The 19,036-nt window shown below is 37.6% G+C and overlaps 1 protein-coding gene across 9 annotated transcripts; it reads right to left on the reverse strand.

The window, feature by feature from the left end:
• Window positions 1-235: 235 nt before the first annotated feature.
• On the reverse strand, window positions 236-14,217 carry LOC115768569 (troponin I). 9 transcript variants are annotated; one of them, XM_030713197.1, is made up of 8 exons: window positions 14,095-14,217; window positions 11,982-12,020; window positions 10,865-10,993; window positions 10,542-10,665; window positions 4,641-4,741; window positions 1,736-1,779; window positions 1,303-1,444; window positions 236-599 (listed from the first exon to the last, which is right to left on the reverse strand). In XM_030713197.1, exons 2-8 carry the CDS (start codon window positions 11,994-11,996, stop codon window positions 528-530), a joined length of 627 nt encoding a protein of 208 aa, XP_030569057.1. In that variant the 5' UTR covers window positions 11,997-12,020; window positions 14,095-14,217; the 3' UTR covers window positions 236-527. The 9 variants fall into 9 exon arrangements, with proteins under 9 accessions (XP_030569057.1, XP_030569058.1, XP_030569059.1 ...); XM_030713198.1 differs by lacking the exon at window positions 4,641-4,741 and adding an exon at window positions 5,968-6,068; XM_030713199.1 differs by lacking the exon at window positions 4,641-4,741 and adding an exon at window positions 8,104-8,204.
• Window positions 14,218-19,036: the final 4,819 nt, after the last annotated feature.

Raw genomic sequence — 19,036 nt, forward strand, 5'->3', positions numbered from 1 at the left:
TATACCCTTCGACTGGGTTCAGGCTATTCGAAAAATAGGTATGCAACATGTTTTTCTTTCTTTTTTTTTTTTGTAATTTAGTTTAATTTACATTAAAAAATAGAATTTGTAATAATGAAATATAATTAAAAAAAAAAAGAAGAATAAATAATTCATCAGAGCGTTCAGATGTTGGGCTGTTGTTTGAATCCATCATGATGGGAATTATTTTCGATAGCTGGTGTTTTGAAATGTGTTTTTTTTTTTCTTTTTTCTTTATTTATTTTTTAAGTTTCTGATCAAGCTTTAGCGGTACTTTATTTCGTATGCACACATATATGGCATATATATATATATGTATATATGCATAGGCTATATATATATAGAGATATATATTGTGAGATATATACACGTATATTGTTTGACTTTGGATATTTGGCATCAGATATTGTGTTTTTTTTTTGGTGAAATAATTGTTTATATTGAATTATTATTGTTTAGGGCGGGAGTCACGGGTGGTACAGTGGACACTACGTGGACGCGGACACTTAAGCTTCGGCCTCAACCTCCTCCTTTACCTTGGCATCGCCGGGCTTGCCCTTGGACCAGTCGGGTTTCTTCTGCAGATGTCCAATTGGTTTGCACAGGAAACGAGAATAAATATAATCGATTAGCAAGATCGGGTTAATCGTATAAGGCTTAACATTTAACCAGAACATTCACTAGGTGCTGTGTGCTGTGGGCACTACGACTCTACAAACTACATACATACACACAAATACATACAGATTGTGAATGCTAGACAAATACGTGTGTGTGTGTGTGTGTGTGTGAGAGAGAGAGAGAGTGTGTGTGTTTGTGTGTGTGTGTGTGTGTGTGTACCATATAACGAGACAGATAAACAATTAAAAAGAGCGTTAGGCAGAGACAGTTTGAAAGAGAGTGTGTGTGAGAGAGAGAGAGAGAGCGAGCGAGACAGAGATAGAGCAGTACATAAAGTGACAATGGAGGACACTTGGTGCTCAAACATAAACACACATCAGTTCACACATTCTTACACTTTTTGGCTGTTTTTAGAGAAGAGGCATCTTTTATCTTTATCTATGGAGCGTTCACAGCAATTTTGTCGATCGAAGTATATAGACACAAGCACACACACATACATATATATATATATACGTAATTATATATATAAACATGTGCGTGTGTGTGTGTGTGTATGTGTGTGTGTAAAGCATATAGAGTTTATAGCATATCAGTTATCAAGTTAATATACATAGCTATGCATAATATTGCCTAGTCGGAGTGGGCAATAGATCTTACCTCCTTCTCTTCCTCCTCCAGTGTGAACTCCTTCTTCTTGACCACCTTCAGCTGGTTGCGGAAGTTGAACTCAGCGGCCTTCTTCTGCAGCTTGGCAAATTTGTTTTCGTATTTGGAGACCTTCTTCAAGGCTGGCTTAACGCTGCAAAAAAAAAACGAGGAATCAAAAGGAATTAGGCATTAGGATTTCAGAAGCCTCTTATGCCAAGTTGAACCCGCTGAACCCGGTTTTCTTTTGGCAGTAGAAAGACAAGTTTACAAAACCAAACTGATCGGTTCACTATGTCATATAGCTATAGCATAGCTGAGATCGTATGGAGAATAACTTTAAGAGAGTCGAAATAGATCAAAAGTCTTCCAAAAGATCCCAACTATTGCAAAGATCTGACTATATCTAATATGGAAATATATTAAATTTAAAGTTGTTACTTACAATTTGCCGCGAAGATCGTTAACTTGAGCATTGAGATCGTTGATCTATATGTTTGGCGACGAGAGATTAGAGAGGAAATAACAACAGTTAGCATTTGGTAGATATATATATATAAATCGAATGATTTTACAGATTCGTTTCGAAAGACATGTACTCTAAATGTGGCAAACTACTTGAAATTGCAATATCAAAATCAAAATGCGGGCAAATGGGGCAAGACGTGCTAGCAGGCGGGTTGCATGCGGCGAGTCACAGTTACAGTTACAGCTAAATGTATGCACATTTGTTCTTTGTTATTGTTATTTTCGAGGCGGGTTTGAACTGGCGGCTGGTGCGTGCGTGCGTGCGTGCGTGCGAGCGAGTTAGCAATACAAGCCAAATACGCAGTTAGGTTTTGGTCTAACGGTTTTATGGGGCAGCTAAGGTCGGTTTTATTAATATTATTATTAATATTTTTTTCAATTGGTGTTTTTTATAAATTTTTTAAATTTTCTTCATATTTTTTTTGTGGTCGATTGAACAGCATAACATCCAAATGTCGATTTTCTCTTTTTTCTTTTGGTTTTTTTTTTATATATATATAGTATTTCTTTGATTTAGGCATTTTACAGTTATATACGATATTTGATTGAGTCTAGAGTTTTGACCTACATAACACTTGAGCGTACGGAACTGGGGCCTGAGGTACTGCACAGCATGGCACATACATACATAACATACATTGATTGACTGATTGATTGATTGATTGATTGATAGATTTGATTGATTGATTTGTATTTGTTTGTTTGGCTTGATTGTTTCGTCTCTACAGCTACATAACATTCAGATATATATTTGTATATATATATAAATATGTATATATATATATTCGTTTTCTGCTTTGTTTTGTGTTTCTTTTCATTTTGGTTTTCTTCTTTAACATATTCATTTGTTTGTTCGGCTTTTGACAAAGGCTTCGTGTTTGCTTGTGATATAACGGTAAGAAATATAGTAACGGTATAACGGTAACGGTAACGGTAACGGTAACAGTAACGGTAACGGTAACGTTTAGTGGGCAGCGGTGGCAAATGTCTAGCGTTAGCTGGTTGAAGCGAACCGACTTTTGGACTGTAGAAATATTAGCCAGAGCTCGTGCTCTGCGTCAGCTTTTAACAGCTGCACTTATTTTCAATATCTCTGATTTATTTTATTTAGCTTTTTTTTTTATTTTCTTCTTGTGTTCTTTTTTGTTTTGAAACTCCAGGAAATCGACGCTTGGCTTTTATGCTCTTCAATTGCTTGGATTTTACGCTTTTATATAAAATATTCTTTTCTTTTTTTATTTCTTCTGCTTATTTTTTTTTTTTTTTGGTTTTGTTTTGAATTATTGCTTTGGTGTTTGGTTTTTGAGGTTAAGGCGAGAGCGTCGGGTAGAAAGAGAGCGAGCTAGTTAACGATCAAATGAAGTCTGTTTTACAACCCCATTCTATTATTTACAATGAAGTGCGAGCGAGGTTCAGGTTGGAGGTTAAGTTCTTTTTTTTTGGATACTGTGGAACGAGTTGAATAGAGAGGTGAGCAGAGGGCAGTGGGTACTGTGTGTTGTTGTTGTTGTTGTGCTTGTAGTTGTGGCTGTTGTTGTTATTTTTGGTCTGTGGCTTGTTTTTGTTGTGTGGATTTGTTTTGCTGCTGTTGCTGCTGCTGTTGACAAGTGCACATGCAGAAATTCGAAGTAAAAATAACTATTGCCTACATTTGTGCGCGTGCTAACGTGCTGTGTTTGAGTGTGTGTGTGCGTGTGCATGTGTGCGTGTGCGTGAGTGTGACCAACGGACGCACAGACAGTGGCAACAAAAAACGATGCAGATGACGCGACAGCGAAACAAACAAATTATCACAGTAAGAAAAAAGAAAGTATGTATGAAAACAGATATTTTGTAGCATGTAGGTAGAAAACACAAAACAATGTCAGAATTTTTAAGTGTTGTGCAACAAAATGTTTGCAGTGCTGAACAACGACTATAGTTTCTGTTGACAAGTTTGGCAGTGTTGTATAGTGCAGTGTTGAGTGCTGCAATTGCCCATATAAGTACAAATTAAAGTGCAACAAAAACAGCTGCAAATTGTGTTGCCGCCTGCCCAAAGAGAGAGAAAGTTTTGCACAGAACTAACCTCACTTTTAGACAAATGAAAACTAATTGAACTATTTTAACTGCTTGTAAATGCTTGACGGCGATGTGAAATTGGTAATTTTGGCAAAAAAAAAAAACGTTTCGATTTGAAAATGTTGCTTAAGCAGCGTTTGATTGATTGTTTAACTGATTGATTGAGAGTTTGATTGACTGTTTGTTTAGCTGGCGGCTGTATTCTATTCTTTCAATAGTCTAGGCAATTGAGGCTTTAGTTTTATATTTGAATTCTGTTTCGATTTGGTTTTGTGGCAATTTTTGAACTCACACACATATATTTCATTGTTGTTGTTTGATTGGATTGTGTTTCCGTTTTAAGTACAAGTAACATGAGATTAACAACGGCATATTAAGAACTTTGAAAAACTTGAAAAACTTTGTAAAACTCGAACAGCGTGGTAAGTACAACAGAACCATCTATATATGTTTTATCATATGTATGGATACGTATTTTGGTTTTTTTTTTTTTTTTTTAGAGCAAGTCACAAAAAACAGTTACAAGTGAGAGTCAAATACTTATTGTTTTCAATCAAAAAAAAAAAAAAAAAAAACACTCGTATCAAAAAGTTTTGATATTTGATGCAAGAAAGAAAAAAAACGGAAACGTAAAAAACATGATACTAAACAAATCTTATGTCTGGTATTTGGTATTTTTTTTTTTTGTTTTGTTGCTTTTTTTCAATTGTATTTAGAGTATTTTGATATTTTTGAAAATTGATTGAAAATTGTTGCAGTACCTCCCAGTCTTTTTTCCTGACTTCGTATTCCAGATCCCATTTCTGGCCTTCACAAATATACATACGCTCGTAATACTCTTCGCAAATCTCTTGCAATTCGCCTGTAAAAACACATTTTTTTTTGGTGCAATTTTTGGTTTTGTCGTTTTTTTTTTTTTTTTGTTCGACGCATCTTAAGATACTTATTTTAGATTTAGATTTATGTATACGTGAATTATGTATTCATATTGTTTTATAGTTCTACAGATAAATATAATTATATCATAATCGAATTATATCGTTTATTTATTTCTTCTTTTTTTTTTAGATGTTATGTGTTCGGTAAGTATTCAAAATTTTGAAGAGCTGATTTGAAAAGTGATTTTACTTTTTGGAATGGGGGCGCAACGTACGGGTCTGAGAAATGTCTTGGCTATTGTTGTTGTTGTTATTGTTGTTGGTTATGGTTGGTATCGGAAACGTTGTCAATTGGGCTCAGTTATCGATAAATCGATAGCTTATGGACAGACCAAACAGACTCTGGGAGCGAGAGAGAGAGAGAGAGAGAGAGAGAGAGAGAGAGAGTGGGAGAGCAAAAGATTTTAATTTGTACTCATTGGGTTGGTTTAGTTGAAGTTGACGTTTAGGTATCGGGTATCGATACTTATGCAGGCCCAACTGAACAACGTTTCTTTTTTTATTTTTTATTTTTTTTTTTTTTGGAGGGGGTCTCCCAAACGCAGAGTTCAAAGCACGCGCCGATTTTGCTTAGTATCGTGCGCCTTATAAGTTTATATATATGTATGTATATATGCAATTATTAAATAGATATCTGGTATATATATATATATATTTTATTTTGTTTTTTTTTTTTTTAATTTTCGGCTTTGTACTTTTTTTTTGTAGTTTAGCGCAGTTAAAAACAATATCAAAAATTAGGTTTAAGAATAAAACTGAAGAAGAATAATCGCAAAATAACTAAAGAAAAAAAAAAATAAGAATATGATTAAGAAAATATTTAGAAAAAAAAATCAAAGAATTAAATATCAAGGGCATAATTAAAAAAAAAATAAATATTATAAATAATAATAATTAATTATTATTATTAATATTATTGTAGTTGTTGCTGTTGTTGTTGGCAATATTTTTGTTGTAGTTGTTTGCTTTTATCAATAGATTTGTAATAAATAAATAATAAACATTCGCATTTTGGTTGCTCTTTTTGGTTTTTTTTTTTTTTTTGTGGTTTTTGGTATTTTGTGTGTGTTTTTGGTATTTTTTTTTTTTTGTTTTTATTTTGTAAATTATTTTCGTTTTGGGTTCATGGCAAAATTGATGGGGAATTTACCTCTTGTGCTTTGATTTTCTGCACGTGCTCTAAATCAAATTTATCGCCCTCCAATTCGTAAAGTCGTTGCCAATATTGTTTGCATATTGTTTGCAGTTCGGCTGTGGTATCGGTAACGGTAACGGTAGCGGTAACGGTATCAGTAACGGTTTTTGTAACGGTTAAAGTAAACGTCAGCGTTAACGTGACACAACGTAACGCGCGTTAAAGCGTAATACGGCCGAGATCGTGGTGTGCGTGTTGTGTGTGTGTGTGCGTGTGTGTGTGTGTGTGCGTGTGTGTGTGTGTGTGTGTGTGTGTGTGTGTCGTTGTCGTGTGCAGGTATGTGTGCAAAAAGAGACGCAGATAGATGCGGATATAAGAAAAAGATAGACAGATATATATATTTAAAATTCAGAGACAGAGAAAGAGAGAGAGAGAGATAAATTGATAGTGTGTTGTAAGGTTTTTGTGCGTGTTTTGTGTGAAAGTAGGATAAAGATTAAGAGAACGATAGAGAGAAAGATAGGGACAGACGAAAGAGACGGAGAGAGAGAGAGAGGGGGGGAGAGAGAAAGAGAGTGACAGAGACGCACAGGTATCGCGCGTTGTTCGGCGCGTGTCAGAAAAGAGAACGAATATTATATATTAATATATAAAGTCAGATATTTAACTTTATCCTTAGCTTTACGATATATATATATGTTGTAACACCTACAAGTTGCATATACATAAATACATAACAATTGTGCTTTGCTTGCTTTTCATTATACTTTTTATACGTTTCTTGTTTCTTGATTATACTTTGTTAACTTGGTATCATAATTCTTATATTGTTGTTTTTTTCTTTTCTTTTCTTTTCTTTTTTTTCAGTGTAGTGCGCTTTTACGTGTTGGGTTGCATGAGTTGGGTGTCTGTTGTGCTTGGTTGTTGTGCTTTGTTTGTTGTGGCTGCGTGACTGTACTTGGATATGTGTGAGAGGCCCTGCTTACGGTACTAAACAGAACGGGACGAACATATGGCTACTCATTGGAAGCGTGGACTAATACGCGTACTCCAATGTTGGTTCGAGTACTCGTATGTTGGCTCGAGTACTCGTATGTTGGCTTGAGTACTCTTATGTTGGGTTGAGTACTCGTTTGCATACTTGTACTTGACACGTTACTCGTTGATAGACCCCTATGCTCAATGCTCTTTACGCGTAACTCGTTGCTCGTTATTCGTTGTTCGTTGTGTGCGTTGTTCGTTGTAATTGAATTAGTAAAAGCTGTTTGCAAAATACAAAAATTAACAACAGCTGTACTACGACAAACAGACAACGAAGCTTTGGCTTTAATGACTTAAACTAGTTTAGAAAGAAATTCTTAACGTTATTTTCAGAATAGAAACTTCTGCAAAAAAGCCACAAAAAGCAAAATGATGGCAAAAATAATTATATGCTAAAATAGATAAGGTCGGGCTTAGGTAACAACAGCGTGTATTTGGTGTTGTTGTTGTTGTTGTTGGTTTAGTAGAGAAGCCGCAAGTTATGTTAGGTCCGCCCTCTGACTTGGTCAGGGGCTTTCCACTTAGCCTTATGGTTAGCTGTTAGTGGCATCGAGTGAAAGGGGGTTATTACTCGTTTTATATACTCTTTCAATTAGCCCAAAATTCAAAATGGAATGTGTCAAATTTTGAATGTGCTCTCTTGGTAAATGTATTCAAAACTTGCACGGCTCTCTTCCAAAAAATATTCAAAATGCGGAAGAAAACCCCATGAAGAAAATACATTGAACAGAGCTCAAAGTTTTCTACGTGTTTAATTATTTGTATATATATGTTTTTTTTTTGGCTTGCTAAAAATGTTGCTTTACACTACGAATAGCCCCAAACTGACACACACACACAGACAGGCCGACAGAGGGCGTTTGAGTGCCGGCATCTTGATTAATATTTGCATATATCTTTTCAGGTGCTTGGCTTATCAGGTATCCAACATGTGTGTGGAGCATTGTTATTAACATTTCATTTTTCTACGAAGAGTAGCGACAAAAATTTCGAATAGTTCTCTGGTTCAATAATCTGTCAGCGAACGTGAGAGAAAGTGACAGAGCGAGAGAGAAAGAGATAGAGAGAGAGTGAGAGTGAGAGAGAGAAAGTTAGTTGTGGAACGCTTGCCTCAAATTCCTTTCTGGCTACTTCGTGCTCCACATCGTATTTCTCAGACTCCAATTTCAGTATCTTACTGTTATAATCGTGACAAATTTTCTGTAGTGTATCTGCGAATGTTAAAACGAGTGAGTTTTCTGCGCAGTTATCTCTTTATGTTTTTATTATTATTCTTCTTCTTGTATTCTTCTCGGGTCTCGAACTGCTGACAAATTGTGCGTGTGTGCGAGAGAGTTTGTGTGCGTGTACGTGTGTGTGTGTGCTTATGTGCATATATTGATAAATATATTTGAAAGGGGCCGATTGTGTTCTGCTTGTGTGTTGTTTGTACGTGGGCGTGGCAGTGTGCTTGTGTAGAGTGTGTAGAGTGCGTGAAACTGAACGACTTTCCAAGGTGTGTGAGACAGCAGAGCTGTATACAAGAGAGAGAGAGAGAGAGAGAGAGAGAGAGAGAGAGGGCCAGAGAGCAAAAAAGAGAGAGAGAGAGGGATGGACACGGGGACACAGAGAGCTAGATGGCGAGAGCCAGAGCTGATAGTCAAATACCTGGAATTACCCAAACAATTACTTGAGTAATTCATCTCAATTACAATTACTTTGTATTTACATTTCAATTACTTGATAATTACATTTACAATTACTTCGTAATTAAATTACAATAACTTTGTAATTCAATTACTTTGATAATTTGTAATTGTTTGAAAATTACTTTTTAATTCAGCTACAATAACTTTTCAGTAACAATTACCTAGGAATGAACTTGCAATTACTCAATATTTAAATTATAATTCTTTTGTAATTACAATTACAATATGATGACACGATATAATTGCTATTATTATGGACGAAGAGCAGTCACAATTTTATAAATTGATTGCAATCGCTATTTAATTGGGAACTACTCAAGTAATTATCTACGTAATCAAAATCGAAATCGAATAATTTAAATAATTGGATCGGTAATTAATTGAATACAGCTCTGTTTAAAAGACTTGATTGGGCTTATTGGCTAGCTAAATAATTGTTCATTAAGTTCAGCTTTTGGCTTACAAGTTAGGTATACGAGTAGATATATATAAGTATATATAGGTATATGTATGTACAAGGACTTGTTTGCTTTGTTTTTAGATATATATTTTTGATATCAGTTTAGTTTTAGTTGGCTTGAGTTGGTTTGAGTTTTTACGGTATACAAAATGGTATTGTACGAAAATTAAGTGTATTATACAAATAGTAAGTGTTTTAGACAGCAATTTTAGAAATATATATATATATAGATAGAGAGAGACAGAGAGAGAGAGAGAAAGACAGAGAGAGAGAGAGAGAGATAGCTGACAGAAGGTGTTGGTTTTGCTGCTTTTGCAATTGTTGCTGCTATTGTTGTTGTTGTTGTTTTTTTGGTGTTGTTGTTGTTGTTAAGCGTTAAATAGTTTTAGATATTTGATTTTGATATATATATGTGGAACGCTTTGCTGGCAAATAGTAGATAGTAGATAGGCAGGTTTGTAATAGATAGAAAGATAGATAGATAGTTATGTAGTAGATATGTGCGTGTACCTCAACATCCTTGCGTTTAACAACATACTCAAGATCATATTTCTGGTCCTCCAATTTATTAATCCTGTCATAGTGTTGCTTGATCAGGGTTTTCAGTGTGTCTGTGCGTCGACCCAACCAAAAATTGGCAGCATGACAAAACACACACAGATACAGATACAGATACGTTTACAGATACAGATACATATATATATATATATTACATATATATGCATATATATATAATATACATGTTGTTGGGTAACATTCGATATGGACATGGGCGTGTGCGTGTGCGTGTGCACGTGTGTGTATGCGTGTGTATGTGTATGTGTATTTATATTGCAGTAGAAGAAGAGAGACGGGTAACAGGTTGGCAAGTGTGGGAGAGAGAAAGAGAGAGAGAATAAGTGACATATTTAAATACATAACAAATGGTTGTGTGGATGTGTGGGTGTGTGGGTGTGTGAAGCGCAACTTGTTGTTGTTGTGTTCTCATTTGAAAATAGTTTGTGTGTGTGTGTGTGTGTGTGTGTGTGCGTGTGTGTGATGATAGATGACACTTTTGTAGACTTTAATGTTTATGCTTTAAGTTCCTTATTTCATTTTCATTTTCTTTTTTCTGTTACTTTTTTTTTAAATTTTTTAACTTTAAGCCAAAAAACCAGCAAACAAAAGAGGCGCACACAAGGCCAGTGGGCGTGGCCAGCGTATTTTGTTTGCTGCTTTTTTTCGGCTCAAGTATAAATATATATAGTATATTTTTTGATTTATTTTAATTCTTCATTTATAAATTTTCTCAGTGGAAATTTTATTGATTTATTTTTCAATTTTTTTAGTTTTATTTTTCTTATATTTTTCTTCTCTGTTTTTTTTTTTTTTTTTTGGTTGTTTGAACCGCTGGCACTCACCTTCGCTGGCATCACTGAGATTCCTGGGGCTGCCGCAACGTTCTTCAATGATGCGTCTACGTTCAGCCGCTTTGCGTTCCTGTTCTTTCTTCAATTCCTCAGCGGCTTTCTTGCGCAGCAACAACTGTAAATCGATAGACACATAAATAACCATTCGATCTGCTAACTAACACTAGACAGAATCCGTGCTCTTATGTCCATTCAAGCTTATAACAAGAATATATGCATTAACAAGTTGTTGCATCAACGTAAAGTTATGCTAAACGAACTTGTTTGGCAACATAAGAGCACAGATTTTCGTTTCGCAATGCTGTTGTGCTTACCCGGAGTTTCTTCTTCCTTTCTGGGGTCATGAAACCCTTCTTGGCCTTCTTGGCCTTGGAGGCTTCCTCCATGCGCTTGCGCACCTCGGCGCGCTTGCGCTCGATCTCAGCCTGTTTAGCCTTCTTAGCCTGTAAGCACAGCAACACAAAATTGCCGATTAGTGGGTTAAACGTGATCGCTTACAGTTATTTATATCGTTATCGTTATCAGTATTGTTATCGTTATCGGTAGCACAACAACATTTAGATGGCACACGCATATGACGTTGGATACGGGGCTTGGCTGCGTGAACTTGGACATTTGACTTGGTGAGGCGATTGGGGCCGTGAGTTGCGGCCACACACGTACACCAGTGTACCTCCTCGGCCTTCACTTTGGGATCGTTGGGATCCTTTGGCGGGCCGGCGGGCGCTGCCGCAGCTGCTGCTTTTCCATTGGCAGCGGGCGCAGCGGCCGCTTTTCCATTGGCAGCTGGCGCGGCGGCCGCTTTTCCATTGGCAGCTGGCGCTGGGGCGGCGGCCTTGCCATTGGCAGCTGGCGCCGCTGCTGCCTTTTTCTGTAAGTAAACGATAAAGCAACGATTAGTTATCGATCAATTTGATGATTAACATATTAAGCAAGAGCAAGAGAGACGCAACACAGACAGCACAACGGGCAAGGACATAACGACAATGGACAATCGATAAACGTGAATCGATAACATTGATCACTTGACAGTTAATCCATTGTAGTTGTCTGTATCGGCAGCGTTATCGGAACTATTATCGCAACTAGCTCGCCACCTGTGAAAGCAAAAGAAGCCATGCGTGTTACCCAAAGCATTTAATTGAGCTTTTCTTATTTATTTAACTATTTTTTGGTTCGACTAGCTTGATTTAAGTTGAGTTAGGTTAGTAACTTGGCTAAAACAAAATAAAACTCACCTCCAACGGTTGCCGATTGCCCGTCAGTTGCCAGTTGCCAGTTGCCTTGTTCATAGTTCACGCGCGTCCCTTTTGTCATTTTGAAGGTTTAAGCGCTTTTCAACACTATTTCAACTGTAAATTGTGTGTATTGTGAATATTGGTGAATATGCTCTCAATCGATGCGGCACATTTGCTTCGATACTCACCTCACCTCATCATCAGCCATTTTGATTTGTGTTTTTTTGAGTTACTGCAAGTAGAAAAGAGTTGAACACCGGGCGGTGAGTGAGTTTTGAATGAATCGTAATGCAATTGTCGACTAACGCATGACCTCATCAGACACGCACAACACACACACACATACATACGCGCAATACAACTGTAGCTGTGCGCTGACAGGCTGTCATTTAATTGGCCGCTGGCATATGTTCCATAATAAATTCCAAATAATTGGCTGATTAGTTCAGGCATTTCATAAAATCAAAATCTGTGCTCCCACACACATACACACACGCACACGCACACACACACATACTTTTGCACAGTGCGTATGCGCAATGCATATAGATAAGCAGATTACGTATACGCCAGCATTGCCGCACCGTATATGGGGGCAGCGCCTGCTGATCGCGCCTGCAAATCAGACGCTCTCACACGCTCGCTCGCTCTCTCTCTCTCTCTCTCTCTCGCTCGCTCGTGCGCTCGCTGGCTCTTTAGTTGCGCGTGCAAGCAGGACAACCGGACGGCCTTTTGCCTAGCTCGATATCCAATTACAGGCGTCGGAAGAAGAGACGAAGCGAGAGAAAGCTTTGCTCTCTCGCGCAAGCTCAGCACGCACAGCAAAAAAAAGCTGCTGTTGCAAGCTTTAACAAAGGCAACAAGAAATTTAAAAATCCGTTAAGAACGCATAATATTGTTAGAATCACACATATAGAACTATATTGCCATATAAATACAATAATTTGATGTGTGCCAGTTAAAATTTAGCTCAAACGAAGGTCGCACTAAAACACAAAGATTGTAAAAGCTTTTAGCCTAAGCAGGCACAATAACAAAAGCTCTGGAAAATTAAATATAAATATATGCATATATATTTATTTTTTTATAGAATATATAGATGCCAGATGTGCATATATGTATATATATATATAGAGGTAGACTATGCCAATATGCATATATACAAATTATTGTAGCCTGCTTACAAAATATCTAAATTTGGAGGAAGGATTTTATTATTAACTAAATGCGTTTGTTTCTTTTTTTCAATTATATGCATAATTAAACAAACAAAACGAATATTATTTATATGTTTTAGGTATTTGACAAGTAGAAAATTATTTAAGGAATTTGATTAAAGTTAATATGCATATACTGCAATTTTGGCAACATTTTCGTAAGCCTCGAAAGTATCTGTAATACGGGCCAGCAGCTCTTTAACAATTGCTAACTGAATTAACTCGCTTCAAGCCTTAAGTTTTAGCCAATTTTTGCAGCTTTTGGCCAAGTTCAGCTAAATCAATTGTTCAATTTTCTTGAAAATGCGTCAATTCCAACTATTTGGCAGCTTTTCTTGTGCCTGAAAACGTGTCAAGAGTCAAGAATATATATATATATATATGTATATATATGTATATACATATACTAGTGCGTGTGTGAGTGTGTGTGGGTGTGTGTGTATACAATGGCACATTTCTATTTTGGGTGGCAGTTCTTGTTGTTGTTGCTGCGGCTGCTGCTGTTGCTGCTGTTCGCATAGAAATTGTTGCTGTGGCTGTGGCTGTTGCTTCTGCGAATGTATCTTGTATCTGACAGCTACATTTTTAGCTTTTGCACACGCACACACACACACGCACACACATGCACACAAAGGCACTGTTATGCTCCACATTCCTTACATAATCGTTGCGCTCAACAATTTATGAAAAATTCAACAAAAAGATGATGCAAAGAAAAATATATATATGTATATACAAAAAAATCAAATATCTTTAACTTTTGCTGTCTGCACTTGGGCACTTGAAAAAAATGTTTCAAAAAAAATATGTTGTATCTATTGTCGTAGAATGAAAGGTGCAAAAAAAAAGTAGAAAAAAATTGTTGCAGTTCACACACACTTTACGACTGGGTCTCGTCTTTGTTGTTCGTTAAACTTATGTTTTTTTTGTTTTTTGTTCACAGCAAAAAAATTGAAGAGTATTTTCTTGATATTGTTATTATTATTCAGATTTTAGCTTGGATGCGTTTCGCATTTGGAGTTTCCAGTTAAGTTTGCGTTGCTTTGGTTGGCTTATTGGTTGGTTGCACTTAAACGCCAGCCCACTCACCTTCAAGGAATTAGAAAAAAAATCAAAAAAAAATTTGAGCGTTGCTGTCGATCACACGAATCGGATGGTACTGAACGATACAAAAAGACTGAACGGTCCGACGATCCACGGCAGACTATATTCAAGTGGCGGCCAACCTATGGATACAGATACCGATTCGGATTCAGATTCGGATTGTACAATAGACGCACACACATGCACACGCACACAGAGAGACAAATACATATAGCTGTGCGCCGCCCACCTGCCCGTCCTTCGCTGATTGCCTTTGTGCGCGCGCTCTCTCTCTCTCTCTCTCTCTCTCTCTCTCGCCTAGAACGGGAGCGAGAGAGAGAGAGCGCGAGAGCGAGCAAGTATCTCGCAGCTGTATTCGTATCCGTATCTGTATCTGTATCTGTGTTCGTATTTGTATCTGTATCTGGGCGCACCGCCTAAAAATAGACGCCGCTGGCAACCCAAATCGAAATGGATACCGAACAAAAATTCGTGTTTGCCCAATTCATGAGGTTGCCGCTGCGCTCCGCACTCAGCGATCGGCAGCCTGTTGCAGGCAGCCAAAAAAAAAAAACAACAAAAAACAAAAAACAGTTGGAGAAACCGTCTAAACATCTATATGATCATGTATAATTGTATCTATATGTCGCTGGCTAGATCATGGTGCGTGTGTGTGCGTGTGCGTGTGTGTGTGTGTGTGTGTGTGTGTCTTTGTGCGGTGTAAGCGGAGCCGCTTGGAATTCAATGCATGTGTTAAAAATAAGTTTGCTCCAGTTGAGCATTGAGTGGGCCAGCGTGAGAGATAGAGAGAGGGAGGGGGAGAGTGGGAGTTGGAGGTGGTGGCGTAGAGAGAGGTAGAGAAGGGGATCTTTGGACGCCCACAGCTCGCAGGCCCCCTCGAGAACGGTCCATATGCAGTTACCCAGGCATGGAAACAAGCCCACGAGCACTTCGAGCACAACATTAGCATATATCCAATAATGCGAGACAATAAACAGCTCGGGGATTTGGGCGCCAGCCCTGGTCAGCAGCAGCTACGACAGCTGCGATTCGATTTGAGATAGATATTTAAACATAAATATAACAAAGTGTTTTCCAGTTGAAATTGGAAATATTCAAAAATTATATAAAAATAGCTCATTGATTCTTTTCCTTTAGCCATGCACATTACCCGGCCTTGCCCAGGCCAAGTTTTATTTCAACTGCAAGACTTAAGCAATTATTTTTCTGCCAGATACTTTTAAAATGAGCTTCAATTGCATCTGAAGTCGATTAAGTCGAAAGTTTTCCGCCCCAAAATCTTTACAATAATTATTCAATTAATTTTTTAATTAAATTGATAAATGTGTAACTCATGTCAAATGAATTTTCATAAGGAATGAAAAATGAATTTACGGCCAGACAATACAATTTTCGACCCTCTTCCACTCATTTTTCACACTTGCGAGTGGAATAGGCTAAAATCATAACATAACATTTACATAACATTGGGTAGCTACAGTCAACATTACAGCTAGAAGCTCTATCGCGTTAATCACCAATCAGTCAATCAGTCAATCGGTAAGTCAGTCAATCATCAGTCAATCAGTTAGTCAGGACAAACAGTATTATATATAGAGATGCATGTGTCTATATATGTATATTTATGTAGTTTGTATCCGTGCTTAAAACAGGTTAATCAGCAGTCAGTCAGTCAGTTAATCAATCAGTCAATCAATCTGTTATTTAACATAAATAGCTTTAAATATGAAGATATTTTCGGAGCCTGCAACTCAACTTAAGCCAACTTCTGAATGCCAAAGGAAACAATTGACCGAGAATAATAAATTAATAATAAAATATATAACAATCAAATGCTTATAAATTAAATAACTACTTATAAGAAATGTTTAATAGATAAACAAGCAAAATGCAAGCAAAGCTTTTAATTGGTCAACTCAAGCGAATTCAACAATATGAAACAAACAAGTCAGCATATATCGGATATTATATAGCATATATATTAATAAGATATAATTTTAAATATATATATATATAGTTACGTCTAATGTATGAACATGAATATATATACATATGTATTTTGGCAATGGTAATATGTGAAGATGACGCTGCAACGCTTCGTATGCGCACTCTGCCAGAGAACAAACAAATTGGATAAAACAGACACAGAACAAGTTACAGATACAAGATACAAACACAAGTGCCAGATACAGATACAGATACAGATACAGATACATGCGGCTGCCTTGCAGTCAGTGCTAATGTGCAAAAATTTCACAAAAATCCCAAACAGAAATGATTGTTGCTCTTGTTTTTGTTGCTTTTGTTGCTTTTGCCGTTGCGATTGTTGTTTTTATGTTGCCTGGCAGCATCTTCGAAGCGAGCGCCAATGGCATTAGAAAATCTTTTCAATCACGGATACATATTAGCACATATACATCACTATATATAATACTGATTGACCTGACTGATTGGATGGTTGAATGACTGAACAACTAATTGAGTGGCTGAATGAATAACTGATTGACTGAATGACTGACTAACTGATTGACTGACTAACTAGGTGACTGACTGACTAATTGACAGACTTATTGACTGACGGACTGATTGCTTGTTGACTAATTGACTAACTGATTGGCTGACTGACTAATAGCTGAATATAAAAATGCATTTGAGACAAAAATAAACATTTTTATAAACAGTTTCAAGTTTCTTGCAGACAACTTCACAGAACTAAATGAAAACGCGTTTCAGCGAATTTGTAAATTCCACCCGCAACTGTGGAAAAGAAGTGGAAAACAGTTCATGTCGAATTTCGTTTACCCTCAAGTCGTTTTTCAACTCATTTTTTTTATAAAAAAAAACGTTCGTTGCGTTGGCTAAGTAATGTCCAAAATATAGCGAAAGAGGAAACTCGCCCGTGCAAAGCTGGGTAATACCGACCAGCATATACATATGTGTGTGTGTGTGTGTGTGTGTGTGTGTGTGTGTGTGTGTGTGTGTGTGATGTTGTGTGGGCGTGCGTTTAGCATATAGCTAGCATAAATAAGTTTTATATACTATATCTATATAATGTGTATCTACTGCGATCTCTGTAAACTTTGTGTTGAAAACACAAAAAGAATTTCGTTGCCGAAATTGTCTACACATGAGTATTTCGAAATTATTATTTTTTTTTCTCAGCTTGTTGTTGTTTTCATTTTCATTTATCTGTGAGAATTTTGAATTTCTATTTCTTTTGTCGGGCGCGTTTTGTTTGTCTTGTTTTAAATAGAACCTTTTAGACAGCCATCCATGTAGCGCATTAGCCATCGCATCCATCGGATGCACACAGACATTTGGCTGCGGAAAAAAAATTGAGTTTTAAGCAGAAGAACAACAAGAAGAACAAATCCTAATAAGAGGCGCGGCTTGTGCTTGGCTTTAAGTTATCCTAAAAAAATCTCCAGAGGTCTTTAGAATTTAGGCCCATTTTTAAGCTATATCAAAACTAATAAGAATTGACAGTGTCCAATAAGAAATAGAATATATGATTAAATATATATGATAATGGATTAAAACTGGGAAAAGTTCACCTGCATGTGGAAGAGAAAGTCCGAAAGTCCAAGCTTGCATGAAAAACAACAACAACAACGCAGGTAACTCCATTAAGAATCTTAAGTGTCTGAGCAGCGAACTTGCAATGGAGAGGTCGCTGGTTCAAACCCAACAGCAATTTTTATTTACAGAGAAAATAACAAAGAAATGGAAAATAAACTTGTATAAAGAATATTAATAGAGCACAGCTCCTAGCGTTGATCATCAATCAGTCAGTCAATCAGTCAATCAATCAGTCAGTCAGTCAGTCAGTCAATCAGTTCGCCAATCAATCAGTCAGTCAGTCAATCGTTCGGTCATAAAAATTTCGTTTCGCTTAATCTTTCAAATCTAACTATTGATTTTAGCTTTATGCTTAGTCAAAACCTTGTAAAATACCTTAAAGCAGGCGCTCGAGCAGTTCGTCTATGCCGCAAGATATTTAATTTTGCAGGGGCTTCCGCTGTCGCTGCTGCCGCTCTGCTGCTGTTCGGGGGCGGCTATTTTTATGCTGAAAAAACAGTTTGAAACAGTTTTGAACAGATTTTTAGTAAATGGCTAACGAAATTTACGATGCTCGATATTGCTTTCTCTACTGATTGTGTGTGTGTGTGTGTGTGTTGGGGTGTGTGTTGTTATTGTTGTTTTGCCTTTTGGTCAAGTTTTTGTTGTGTGCTATTTTTGGACTTTGGCAAACAGGAAACGGCGGGCGCGCGGGCGGCGGGTCCGCGTTAAACAACAAGGCAAGCTATGAATTAAGGGCTCACACACACAAACACAGCTGCACACACACACACACACACACACACACGCACACACATGTGGCACACTCATGTGCGTTATTGGGGCTTTCGGAGTGCGTCAAAGCAAAACAAACGTCATAAGTGCAGCCGCACAGTTGCCGCAGTTGTCGCTGCCCGCTGCAGCCCGTCCACGCCCACACCCCACGCCCACACCCACGCCCACACCCAGGGCCAGTCCCACGGCAAATGTTGCCAGTGCTGGCGACCCATTGGCCTTGCGCTCTACCTGACAGCCGTTTGACGCCGTTGTCGCTGCCGCTCCGTGTGACCTATATAAGGTTACACACACACACACACACACACACACACACACACACACATACGCACACACACAGAGAGAGAGATGACGTGCAGGAGCTGGCTGCAGCTGGGCGCAGTTTCAGGTGCGGGCGCGGACGCTGCGGCAGCTCAATAACTTGCACTAGTTTCACTTTACGTACGTCACTGAAAACCGGCGATGACGTCATTAAACATTTGCCAGCAGCGACGCCAGCAGCGACGCCAGCAGAGACGGCAGCTAATTGTTGTCCAAACAAGGTTCGAACCGCCAGCAGTTGCAGTGCCTAATC

This window comes from Drosophila novamexicana, unplaced genomic scaffold (assembly GCF_003285875.2).
Source record: "Drosophila novamexicana strain 15010-1031.04,08,12 unplaced genomic scaffold, DnovRS2.1 tig00001842-arrow-arrow-pilon, whole genome shotgun sequence".
Lineage (NCBI taxonomy): Eukaryota > Metazoa > Arthropoda > Insecta > Diptera > Drosophilidae > Drosophila > Drosophila novamexicana.

Coding starts and splice junctions, on each gene's coding strand:
- LOC115768569 (XM_030713193.1), bottom strand. CDS start 11,842: ATGAACAAGGCAACTGGCAACTGGCAACTGACGGGCAATCGGCAACCG. Junction 10,994..11,223: donor CCAAAGTGAAGGCCGAGGAG/GTACACTGGTGT, acceptor CTGTGCTTACAG/GCTAAGAAGGCTAAACAGGC. Junction 1,445..1,735: donor AACGATCTTCGCGGCAAATT/GTAAGTAACAAC, acceptor TTTTTTTTGCAG/CGTTAAGCCAGCCTTGAAGA.